At 40.8% G+C, this 13,631-nt stretch overlaps 1 protein-coding gene across 1 annotated transcript; it reads left to right on the top strand.

The window, feature by feature from the left end:
• Positions 1-11,780: 11,780 nt before the first annotated feature.
• Positions 11,781-13,631, top strand: LOC129728471 (uncharacterized protein K02A2.6-like). The gene has a single exon (XM_055686918.1). The coding sequence runs from the start codon at positions 11,781-11,783 to the stop codon at positions 13,629-13,631; it is 1,851 nt and encodes a 616-aa protein (XP_055542893.1).

Here is a 13,631-nt window from a genome sequence, read left to right as displayed (position 1 = left end):
ATGAGCTCACAGACACGGCTAGCCATTGCGAGTCAAATAGCTAACCAGGTAAGACGTGTGTTGGTATCGCGAATAGAGGAGTGCGCAATGGGTGATTTCCTGGGACGGTAGCAGGTTACACAGCTATGTGGCCATATTCTGAGCAACGGTAGCAGCGAAGCACATCAATATATTCGGAGACTCTGCATCTTTCCCAACCAATGTAAACCCGGCGCAGGTTCACAAACAAATTGAATGTTTCAGAGTCAGTCTCAACGATCACATAATCTGAGTTTGACCGAATGACTTTTATTTCGGCATCGATAGTCAGACCGTTTTGTTTCCGAAGTTTTTCAAGTAAATTATTCTCATTTTTGTTTTCCGTGCAACCGAAAATTTTCAATCTGGGTTTAAGTGCTTTTTGCATTTCGACATCGTAGTGTTCACCAAGTGTTTTGTTTGCAGTTTCTAATAGTCTCGCAGACGAGGTGAGTGAATCACATCTAAATACCGCATCACCATTCGGCTTGAAATAAACTTCTTTTATTGCAAGAGAAACTGGGTCTAGTTTATCACAAACATCTTGCTTAGTCACTTCTGCAGTCTGAACAGTTTTTGGTTTGATGCACACAGTTTGTTGGATTTTGATGGTCGATTTAAGGTACGTTTAGACTATTAGACATGTCGGTCTGATTTTAAACACTGCAGAAATCGAAAGTCTGCTCGATTTGCCGTTCGACATAGTTTGTCGAACCTGTTTTTATGGCGGTGTTCACACTGCTTGCACAAGTCGAAAGGAAGAACTGCCAAATGAATGTCAAATGAATTCTTTTCTCTATTTTAATATTTGCCAGCACACAAAAAAAACAAAAACGATGTTGGTTATGGAAAGCAAAAACAACAAATTGAAAACAAATCAAAAGTTGCTATGTTCTTGGAGTCGAACGAAAAATAGAAACGTTCCTATTCCATTCGACATATCGAACGGCATGTCGAATCATAATATCGAATAGGTGTAAACGTAAACCAACATTGCATTCGATATATTTTCGAGCAATCTGCTCGAATCAGATGAAAAAATCAGATAGTCTAAACATACCTTTAGTCTTAGGTACTGACACGGCTGGACAAGATTGCTGTTCGTTGTCATTATGGGACTCACATTGATTGTCTTGATCAGCTGTACTGGCGATGCGACGTTTACCCGAGCGCAGTATTCCTGCTTCAGTGTTTATAGTGAGACCAAGGTTAGACATTTCCCAGAAAGCGGCCACAACTTGCCGGCGTTTGCAAAAATGAAGAACCAATATGTACCGGAAAAACCGCAATGGCAAAAGACGGCAAAATAGTCCGTACTAAAACTTTTCAAACCGGTAGATAACCGCTAACTGTGCCCAACCCAGATACAACGCCACCCAAGATTTGGCAACAGAAGTGAATTGTTGCCATCAAGATAGCAGTATCCGGGTAGAGGAAGAGAGAGAAAAGGAGAGATGGAGATCGAGGGTTGAGAGGAGGCCTACAGGAGGTGACAGACGTTAGAAAGGATGATTTGAGTTCGAACCGTCAGAAAAGACGCATGCTAAAATTTTTACAATGCAAAGTAGGTTAAAGAAAAAGTTCTAGTTGATGAGAAGCGGAAGACGATAACACCGACTGTTTCCGAGTGGACTGGATCTGGAGGAAGACGACAAAACGTGGAGACCTTGGGACTGTTCCGTGCCTATGGTCAGTCGAAAGCCGTCATCAACATCCTTTCTTCGCTACGCGATCCCGACCAGGGAAGCGCGGAAACGTGCCCGTCCGGCGGGACAGTGAACTCCGAGACGTCCCCTCCCCCGTAGGAAAACGGCGAGATATCGGCAAAACGTGGAATCGCCGATCGTTGAACGGTCAAGGTACGTAATCTCTCTCCCTCCTCCCCTGCATGTCATCGATGGGCCCCAATGCGTCGATTACGGTACCGCATCATAAAGCTTTGACTCCGAAAGAAGTAAATTGAATCCTTTTCTTTTATATGAAAATTAGAGCCAATACTAGTCTTTGGTTGGTCCGCTTTGCCTGATCGAGATCGGTTTCTAATGCAAAGTAGTAAGTACCTCCGAACACGCTACGACCCTGAGAACGTAAGAGTGAATCAGCTGAGCAGTGTGAAGCAACTCATACTTACAACATCCAGCGCGTGCGAGGCCTGCCTCGAAGTCGTTGGCCTCTATCCGGTTCTCTGCTGAATATTATCTTTGCCAGTCCGCCATCCGCCATCCTTACTACGTGATCAGCCCACAGTAACCTGCCGTGTTTCATCAGCTTGACAATGTTTCAGCTCAGCAAGTTTGTATACTTCGTACAGCACGTGATTCATGCGCCTGCGATACACCCTATTTTCTAGTTTGCCTCCGAGTATTGATTGCAGGACTCTACACTCAAAGACCCCAAGCGCTCGTCGATCGGCCTTCTTCCACATCGTGTACTTCGTTTTGGCAGTGTTTATGGTGAGTCCGATTCTCGCAGCTTCCCTTTTGAGAGCCGTAAAGGTCTCCTCAACATCAATTATATCAATGTCGTCCGCGAAGTCTAGAAGCATGGTGCCGCTCCTCTACACGCCTGCCCTTCGTATTGCACCTTCACTGTATCGGACGCCACAGTCTATAAACAAATGGTGTGTTTGCAAGTTGTGTTCTCAAAACTTGTCGAGAATCTGTCTAAAGGTGAACATTTGGTCCGTTGTCGATCGTCCCGCTCGTAAGCCGCATAGATATTCTCCAACAAAGGGTTCCTGCAACGATCTCAGTCACTGGAACAGGATACGAGAGAGAATTTCATAAGCGGAATTAAGGAGGATTATGTCTCGATAATTACTTCAATCGAGTCTATGTCCCTTCTTGTAGATAGGGCATATGAGTCCTTCCAACCAGTCCGTAGGTAGTTGTTCCTCAGACCATACCCAGCCGGGCGCGAATCTTGCCTACCACGGGATAGTGATCCAAATCGATGTTTGGCTTTCGAAAGGACCGCACGTCTATGACGTCTGAAAAGTGCTGGTCGTCGATCAGCATGTGGTCGACCTGGAAGCAGGCCTCTCCATTGGAGTGTCTCCAGGTGTGCTTCCAAATGTTTAGACGTGCGAAATGGGTACTACAGATGGCCATTCCCCTGCTGCGGTGAAGTTCACTAATCTCAAGCCGTTGTCGTTAGTGGTAGAGTGAAGGCTTTCCCTACCAATAACGGGACGAAAGAACTCCTCTCGTTCGACTTTATGTCGATCTTTATGTCGTGTTGTGGGCACTCTGCATACGTTTTCTCAAGGAGCTCGTAGCTTGTCGCCTCAAAGAGCTCATAGATCGGCGGTCTGGTTTCAGGTCAGCGCACCCCTTGTATGACTGCTACCTCCACTTTTGCCTTCCGTAGCTCTCTGGCCAAGAGGCCCGCACGTGCCGGTTCGAACAGAGTCCTAACATTCCAAGTGACAAGATTCCAATCGTTGTCCTTTTTCGTTTGCCTAGGTCTTTTTCGGTTCGTATCATTCTCTGGATTGTTCATAGTATGTTTATTTCAGTTTATTTCTAGCGATGGGGCTGCCGCCTCAGGTGTAGCTAGTGAGACACCGCATTTCATAGTTCAACCGTCTGTTCCGGATCAGTCACTGTATGAGCCACCCCTAACTTGGGTGTGACGGCGAAACCCCTCGATGCAGTGGTTCCGCAAACGCAGTTCTTTGCGACCGTCAGAATTAAGGTCTGACATCGGCTCTACATCCGCCGATGAGGATCATCACGAAAATAGTACGCAGCTAGATAGACGAATAAAGTGCACGCTCCAAATGAAATAATAAAACGCTCCGAGTGGAATTATTAAAATTTATATAAAAGGAACTGTTCCATTATTCATCTCATTAAGCCGATATTCACGAAGGATGCACGGATTAAACACCAAATTTTCACGAAATCATTGAACAAATAAGCTAAATAAAAAGCTAAAGGAATCGTTTTGCATTGTATATTTAGTAAAATTAGCTAAATTTATCCTGAATTTTGTAAAACAAACCATTTTTACAACGCTTCCATATCCATCTCAAAACTTGAATCACTGCTCAATTATTCATCTCACAATGCCCCTATATTCATCTCACTGTTAATCATGAATGAATCACATTATCATGATTGAACGTAGCCGCAGCCCGTCGTAGCAGGTTACCTAGATATCCGCTGCAGTTGTTTACTTGAAAAATTGGTATCCTAGGTAACTAATAGGTGATTGAATTAAATGAGTTTTCGAGTGCTGATGCCCGACTATAATATCAAATTTAGTGCTTTTAAGTGAGTTATTGAAGATTATACTTTATGAGGAATCTAAAGTGAACTATGAAGAATCCATTCCATGGATTAGCAGATTAGTTTAAGAAGGAATTACAGTTATATTCTGATCCTACAGTGCCTACATTCCGATTGCATACATCCCGATCAATGAAAATAAATGCTTTCCAGTTGAAGTGATCAAACCAAAATTAAAGTACTGATCTACTTTCAAAAGTGGTGATATTCTGCTCCCCCACACTGGGTAACAGACGCTCAGGTAAGCTGCGAGGAGAACGCCCCTTCTCTGACAGCATACAGCCAAGTTCCCACTGCTTCCCGATCTTCCTTTGGTTGCTCGTATCCCATGCGGTACAACGTTGAGGTAGAGATAAGAGTTGCTTGGCATTCTACTCTGGACCACACTGGTTTACCAACCATTAACCTCCACAGGATTAAGCAATTAGACTACTCCATTACTTCAACACTTACTGTTACGTTGCACATGAAACTGCATTTAACGACCCCTCGTCAGCTCATTTGCATTGTGTCTTAGCTGTCAGTGAATGTATGTGTTACTGTTGTATTCGTCTGTCATCTGGAAAAAAGTATCTCGAACAGAAACATAGTTCGTGAGCGATCCGATTAACGTGGGTGTAGAAGTTTCAATTCACCGTACAGTCAAAAGATACCTGGACACTGGAAGTTCCAAAAACATGCCGTGGTGCCATGGTGAAGAAGCGCCACAAGCAAAATCCTTGATGAAGTGCTACTAAATTGGTGGTGAACCTCAACGTATCTGATCAAAGTTTCCGTCGATTCTAAGGTTTAAATTTCAGACCAAGTCCTAGAAGATCTAGAAGATCACAAGACCTAGAACGTAAGACCTTTCGGTAAAGCAGAATCAAGAAAGCCGCGTCAAAAAGAAAACCCAACTCTGCATTGCGGAACATTTTTCAGGGTTCATTCCGAATTTGGAAAGGCAGGCAAGTTCACCGGACTTGAACCCGCCTCTCACTAGACTTCGCCATCTTGAGTATGTCCAACATAAAGATAAACTGTCACAAGAGCACCTACCTACGGGTCTCATGCGATGGTTACTGTAAATCCGAATCACTCCACACCATTCGTGACTTGCCTTTCTCAAACAAACTCGTACATACCTGTTATTGCCTTCACCCGCTCAAAGTGCTACGTATTCAAAAGAAGGCAAAAATATTGGGTTCGTCAGTACAAGCTAGGTATCCTCTAGGGCAGCGGTTCTCAACCTGGGGTACGCGTACCCCTGGGGGTGCTTGAAAGCCTTCAGGGGGTACGCGGAAGAAAAATCAGTAATGGCGGACAAAAAAATTTTTTCATAATACTTTGTTGTTCTATCTTGCTCTTAAAACAAGACTGTAGCAATCATTGTTTGACCAGAGTTCAATTTGAAACTTTAACCTTAACTTTCCACAACATGATCTACCACTACTCTCTCCCACTCTGCGAGAACATTTCAAGCCAGGGGGTACAATCGATATGAAAAATATTGCCAACGGGTACGCGGTACAAAAAAAGGTTGAGAACCGCTGCACTAGGGAGTGACACCCATGAGAAAAATTTTCAGACGTATCACCTTCAACAGGGAAATATCTGTGAGATTAAATATCAATTAGGTCGGTGGAGGTCGCCGTGAAACCATCGAAAATTATATCAATTTGCTCCTGAGAGTATAATCTCAACCAATTTTCCAAAAATAGGTAGATTCAGGGCAACTGAAAACGAATGTGGTAACTCTCACAATTATTGATAACTAAATGATTTCACTGCAACTGGGTGACACCCAGAGGGAAAGGGGTGACACCCAAATTTCCGCCCGGGATGTCACCCAGTCACGCTACGCCACTGTCTAAACCTCTGTGTTAATTTTTCTGATGAAGCCTAAAGCAGGTATTAGACGAAGCAAATATTTGCTATTTTTGGTACGATTTTTGTTTGCACAAAATAAAATCCGTACTAAAAATAGCAAATATTTGCTTCGTGTAACACCTGCTTGATACTATTACAGTTCAACGTCAAACATGCGGTCGGGTCTTGGATATCTCCCCCGTCTACTTTTTACGTTGAAGATATGCTTTATCTAGTTGACGGTGAAGTGGTGCTCTACCTTCAACTGTTTTCCAGCAAGCTTCAGCAGTGTTTTAGAATGACTTCATGCTAATGAAACTACGCTCCTCTTCTAGGTTACCGATAATTTTGAAAAAAAAAAGTTGAGAGAGAATTAATACTGAAATTTACCGCTTCACACTATTAATTTTTTTTTTCGCGTCATGGTAGGCTTTGATTTCAACATTTTTCTGCATCGAACCATAAGTGTCCCTTTCTGACCGAGCCCACACAATTGTATAGGTGAAAAATTACGGATAACAATACCTAAATCGAAGCAATTCCTATATAAAAACACTTGTATGCTCCGATTTTTTATTTTTCGTAGCAGCTGCGATGTTGACACTAGCGTCGTGAGCAATATAACAATGAGTAGGACGTTCAAAAAGCGAGAGAGAAGGTTTTGTTTAAGTCACCTTCTACCTACGCCCGGTCGGAAAGGGATAACGCTTGAAATAGTTCTATGCTTGTGAAAATCAAGACGAAGAGCTGTCAAACATGTACCAAGGTAAATTTTCTACAAGGTGGTGCCAGTTTTATTTCGCATTGTCATTCGTCATTGCTTTCGTGATAGAATTGGTTAAAATGTTTCATGTCTTGAACAAAAGCAAAACAAGAACTTTTTGTGTAAAAATAGAGAAGAATTATAAAAAGTTAACGTTTGACGTATGTTTGCGATTACAATTATGCAAATAGGGTAAGAACCCCAAAAAGCGCCACCCCCCTATTTTTCGCCAATCAGTGAATCTTGTTAAATTTAAACTAGATGTAGTGTAGCTCATGATTATATTTAATATAATAAAAATTGGCAATGTTTTCTGTGCTTGAACGCACTAACAAAAATATTTCATTATTACAAAATGTTTTCTAAAATTATGATCGAAATAACATTGTCATGTAAAGAGCAAAATTTTCTGCCAAACCATAACAGATGGTTAAAAAAACTTAGTGGAAAAGTTGGCATAAAACACTTAGTTTATAGAAAACTTTGTGAAAGTACTTGTAATTACACTGTTATTGCTTGGTTTTCATGTTCATATAATTCTAATTTCATGAAACTACTGTAATTTTATACCTAAATATAACTGGCGAAATTTGGATCCCATATTATGCGCTCGACCGCAAATTCGCCAGATTATCACAAAGCCAAAAAGGCTTTGGAGCAATTTGTTTCTGTGATCGGAACGTCAAAAAAAAAGTTCAAGAGTGATTTCGTCATTTTCGACAACCCAGACGAAAAAGCACTCTTTACTATCTTTCAGGTTCTGTGAGAGACAATGCCAGAGGCAGTCGAAGCAATCGAGAGAAGTAACCTAGAGGGTGAAGGCAGCACAATGGTTATTGATGCAATGGAAATTCAAGCAGACATAACTGAGCTACCTGTAAGCGGCGTCTGAGGAACACAACATGAGGCAAATTCATCGACTGCTAAGGAATCAGTGGTTGATGCCAAAATGCCCCAAAACAGCGCCTCTGACCCACTCAATCAGGCATTAAAGGATTACTTGAAGATGCCACCCACTCTTCAAAGAGAAAACAAAAGGGAATACAGGTCCAAACGGTATCACGTTTTAACATCAGATGAATTTGTTCGTGAATATTCTCAGAAGGAAGAGGAGAAGAGACGCCTCGAAGAAGAAAAGGAAGACAGGAAGCGAATTCGAGAGGAACGCAAACTCGAAAAGGATTTGAAGAAAGAGGAGCAAGCGAAGAAGAAGGAACAAAGGAAGAAAGAGAAGCAAGAAAAAACAACATTGGCAAAACTAATGCCGTTTTCGTTTTCGCGGTGTACTACACTTTTTCCGTGCTATACTTAACAGCTTCAAATAAAACATTTTCAGTGTCATTGCATTGGTATGCGTAATAATGGGATAGCTGTCAATTCGTTTTGTTTTGGTCATAATCGCATTCGTCATTTTGTCTCGTTTCCATTTCATATGTCCATCTCGCAAATGTGCTGAGAATAAATTTACCTGACACTTTACCACGTGGAACGAAAACCAAAACAAACCAGTTTTGACACATTCGTGTGAATGTGTTGGTAACTTCCTACAGCACACTCTGCTTTTTTCGGGTGTCATCAGTGACAGAAAAAGTGAAGGGAGGAACAGAAAAAGGGTAACACGAAAAATCAAATAAAACATTTTCGGTGTCAAAAGTGTCATTTGAGTGTAGTACACCGCGAAAACGAAAACGACATAAGACGTGTAGTTTCAAAGAAAAACTAATGTTCTTGAAAAATTTCTTTAAATCACATATTTTTGTTATCACAATACACACAATAAATTAAAAGACATGAAACGGCGTGTTCTATAAATTATCTTGTTGTAAAGTTTTATTGCCCCCTGACTGACAAAATGATCTTCTTACAATCCAGTTTAAAATTATATGAGTTCAACATAAAATAGAATATTTTCCAAACCACCATATATTGAATTCCGAGTAAGGCTGGGTACTCAGCTAATCTATGCCTTTAAAAATGCAGTCCGGTCTGTCTGTTTGTCTGATCCATATAGGCTCGGAAATGACCGAACCGATCGACATGAAAATTTGTATGGTTTTAGGGGCTGAGAAAGGTTCCTATGACGGTTTGAGACCCCTCGCTCTGCTGGAAGGGACGGGTCCCATACAAACGAAATACAAATTTTTGCACATCTCAAAAACTAACCAAGCAAATGGAACCAAATTTGGCATGTGGATTTTTTTAGGACTAACAAATATTTCCATATTGGTTCGACACCCCTCCCTCTTCTGGAAGGGAGGGGTTTCATACAAATGGAACACAAATTCCTCCACATCTCGAGAATTAACCAAGCAAATAGAACCAAATTTGGTAGGTGGATGTTTTTAGGGGTAACAAATATATCCATAATGGTTTGACTCCCCTCCCTCTTCTGTGAGGATATTTCTTCAACCAGAATGACGCACAGGGGCCAGAAATTGTCTCCAAATGCCATTTTAAAATCCAAGATGGCGACTTACGGTTTCTGAAAAATAGCCTGAGGTGACCAAATACCACCCAATATGTGTATCACCGGATCCAGAATGATGCAAGGAGCTAAAAATTTACCTCAGACACCAGTTTGAATTGTAAAATGGCAACTTCTGGGAAACAGCCGAAAATAACCGAATACTACTACATATGGATATTTCCGTAATCGAAATGATGTATAGAAGCCAAGCATTGACACTGGACATCATTTTGAATTCGAAGATGACCACTTTCAGTTTCTAAAAAAAAAATGAAAATAACCTCGAAGACGAGGATGTTGTCATTCCGCTAAAACCAATCATTTCAAATGATATAAACAAATCGCAAGGAATCAATGAATTTGAAATGTTTAAAATTATTAAATTGAACACTAAAATAGGCGAGACGAAGTTTGCCGGGTCAGCTAGTGAAAATAAAATAAATGCTTCTCATTGCTGACCAGTCAATTGCATAACATCATCAATTTGATTCTATTTTGTATGTTTTGATTTGTTTCATTTTTCAGCTGTCTTATAACATTTAGGCAGCAACAGAATTTTTTCAAATAGCTTAACGATCGAGTATTATTTGCATTTCCGTCCAGTTTCGAAGGTGGCGAAAAATGGGTCTTTGGGTTGGCGAAATTAGGATTTCGGGTGGCGGATATAGGGGCTTGGGCACCCATCAGGAAATTTCTATTTAACATGACTAGATAAGTTATTTTGGCTGTGATGCAACCCCAATATGTAACACAATGGTTATTGAGCAGTATACAGTAAATACTGTACATTGTCGAAGTAACACATTAAAATATATCACGTTCAATTGCTTGTCTTGGATAAAAGTAGCGATTTATGGGTCCGTTACCCTACTAGCTTGGCGATTCGATTACTATGGCAAGTTTCTCTATTAATCCAATATGCTGATAAAATCCTGCTGTTTTGATTATTGTCCTGCAATTTGCATGCAAAACATTTAACGTAATGTGCGACCATGAGATTAAAATTAAAAAAAAAAAATATTTACAATATACGAAAAAATAAAAAAAACGGAAAAGTGCACAAAAAACAAAATAGAGTAGGGAACATATTTTATGTAAGTATATTTTATAAATTATCAAATTATTAATGTCCTCAGAGATAATTTAAAATAAATTTATTGAAATGTTCTATTTTAATAGGTATGATACTAGGGTTACCACTTGGTCGGAGTTAAAAATCAGGACAATTTTTTTCCAGCGAAAATTTGATCTAAGGTCTAATCTATTTTTTGAGGCATCAATATACCTAAGATACCTGAAAATTGCAACACTAGTAAACTGTTTGAAATAAACTTAACAACAGGGGGTTTTAATTTTAAAAAAATACCTGCTTTTCTTATACTAATCGATGGCCGAACTTTCAGTAGGCACTATGAATTTTTTCTTTCGTTTTTTTTTTTGATTTTTAAATTGAAAAATTAGATTTTTTTTTAATTTTCACTAACTGGCAAGTAGTGAATAAAGTCACACTTCTGCTGCTAGAAAATATTACCCTAGTAGAGAACAAAATGACATTTCTGCTGCTGGCTTATGAACAATATAACCCTGACAGAGCACAAAGTGATATTAATGCTGCTGGCCTGTGGTAATATAACCCTGGTTCGCATGTTATGACAGGGATGCCAAATGAAAAGTCATGTCCTAATTTCGAAATTTTTTTAAGGTGTTTGCAAATTTTTTATGTGTGGAAACATTTTTATGGAGTGTAAAGATATTTGAATAATGACCTGGCATCCCTGTGTTATGATTTCTTGACGGCAGTGTTTGTCTAAAAATTACTTACAGTTGTTAAAAATTGAAAATTTTTTGTGGAATATGTATTTCTTTGACATTGCTTATCAAACAAAAAATAATATACATACCTAAGGGTATATACACTCTATTGTCAAAAAACGTATAACGGATTAAACGACTAGACAATTTCTCTCGTCAAGATTCAACCAAAGAAAAAAATCTTTCGAAATAAGTTCGTTTCTTTCCGGAGTCAAGATAAAAATACCTAACAATCTGCTACTTTTTTGAATATCCGGCATCATTCAGAAAAATCAGGACAAATGCTAAAATACGAAAAATAAATCAGGACGCTCCAAATGGGTCTCAAAATCAGGATAGTCTTGCTAAATCAGGACGGATGGTATCCCCACAGTGTTCCATAGCAATCACACTCGAAGACTTTTAACTAAGAAGCCTGTGAATTATTAAGCTGGTTGACAGCACAATTTTCTCTATTCATATTTGTTCCAACCTCCAAAGAATATAGACGTTAAAGCTACAACTAGTCTTTTATTTGTTGGCGACTACAACAATTCTTGGCGACGAGGACAATTTTAAGCTGCTTCAAGACTCTTGCAAGATGTCCGACCAGGATTTGAAAAACGCGATTCTCCGACTAACCGAACTGGTAGTCAACCAACAAGAGCAGATTCAACTCCTCAAGCGAACCGGTCAAGCCAGCCAACCGGGAAGCGAGAAGATAATCGAATCGTTGGCCACGGGAATTGAAGATTTTTACTACGATCCTGACGGTGGAGTGTTCTTTGACGCGTGGTTTGCTCGCTACGAAGATGTCTTCAAGGTCGACGGCAAGAATCTAGACGATCCAGCGAAGGTGAGGCTACTCTTAAGAAAAATCGGCACCCAGTTCCACGAGCGATACGTAAATAGTATCCTGCCAAGACATCCCCGCGGTTTTGGCCTGGACGAAACGGTGAAGAAACTTAAGAAACTTTTTGGTCATCAAACCTCACTGTTCAACGATCGTTACCGTTGTCTTAAGTATACTAAGAACGAAGCAGACGATTTTTCAAGTTATGCTGCCTCTGTGAACAAGCATTGCGAAGCATTCCAACTCATCAAGCTCACTGATGACCAAATCAAGGCGCTACGTTTTGTTCGCGGTCTACAATCTCCCCGCGATGCAGACATCCGAACTCGATTGATCGGCAAATTGGAAGCTGAAGAGCATGCTCCGCCAGCAGACGGCACAAAGCTAACCTTTGAAAATCTCGTCGAGGAGTGTCATCGGTTCAACAATCTAAAGCAGGACACCAAGTTGGTAGAGAAGCCCGTTCCGGAAAAATCCGTCGTCAACGCTGTTTCCACCAAGCCTGCTAAGAAAAAACAACCAAAATCTCCGTGCTGGTTTTGCGGTGATTTACATTTCGTAAAGGAATGTTCCTATCAAGACCACAATTGCAACAAGTGCAAACGAAAAGGGCATAAAGAAGGTTACTGCTCATCCGCTGAATCAAAATCAAAGCCAGCAAAGAAGTTCGAAAAACAAAAGTACAAAGCATTTGTGAAGTCCAAAGGAATTTCAGTGAAACGCATCGATCTTCAAGGGAAGAGGAAATACGTTACTGTTGGAATCAATGGCAAAGAAGCTGTCCTTCAGTTAGATTGCGCTTCTGATATCACCATTATTTCTACGCAGACCTGGGAGGCGATAGGCAAACCAGCCATCAACGAAACTGACATAACCGCCATCAGCGCTTCCGGAGACAAGATTAACATGGCTGGTGAGTTCCTTGCAGACATAACCATCCGAAGCGTGACAAAAGCTGGCATTGTCTATGTGTCATCAAGCCCGGATTTGAATGTCCTTGGAATTGAAACAATCGATCTATCCCATCTATGGTCGATTCCTTTCAACTCACTGGTCAATGCTGTGCATCAGAAGCCGGAAGACATTGAGCAAAAGCTGCGTACGAAGTTCCCGGAAGTGTTCCAGAGCACACTTGGCCGGTGTACCAAAGCAAAAGTTAAACTCTACCTAAAGCCCAACGCCCGTCCCGTGTACTGTCCCAAGAGACCAGTTGCATATGCTGCTCTTCCCAAGGCGGATGTCGAACTTCAACGTCTTCAGGACAAGGGAATTATCTCACCAGTGAAGTTTTCCGACTGGGCAACTCCAATAGTAGTGGTCCGTAAGTCAGACAACGTTTTCGTCCGTATCTGTGGCGACTATTCTACAGGGTTAAACAATGCGCTAGAATCAGATGCCCATCCGCTACCACATCTAGATGATATTTTTGCAGATCTAGCTGGCTGCCGTTATTTCTCCCAACTCGATTTTTCTGATGCGTACCTGCAAGTCGAGATTGAAGAGGAATCACAAAAGTATCTGACGATAAACACTCATCGAGGACTGTTCAAATACAACCGTCTGCCACCTGGAATCAAGTCCGCTCCTGGTGCCTTCTAA

Source organism: Wyeomyia smithii, chromosome 3, assembly GCF_029784165.1.
Source record: "Wyeomyia smithii strain HCP4-BCI-WySm-NY-G18 chromosome 3, ASM2978416v1, whole genome shotgun sequence".
Taxonomy (NCBI): domain Eukaryota; kingdom Metazoa; phylum Arthropoda; class Insecta; order Diptera; family Culicidae; genus Wyeomyia; species Wyeomyia smithii.
The sequence above is the reverse complement of the archived record's forward strand: the minus strand, read 5'-3'. Positions and strand labels throughout refer to the sequence as shown.

Coding starts and splice junctions, on each gene's coding strand:
- LOC129728471 (XM_055686918.1), top strand. CDS start 11,781: ATGTCCGACCAGGATTTGAAAAACGCGATTCTCCGACTAACCGAACTG.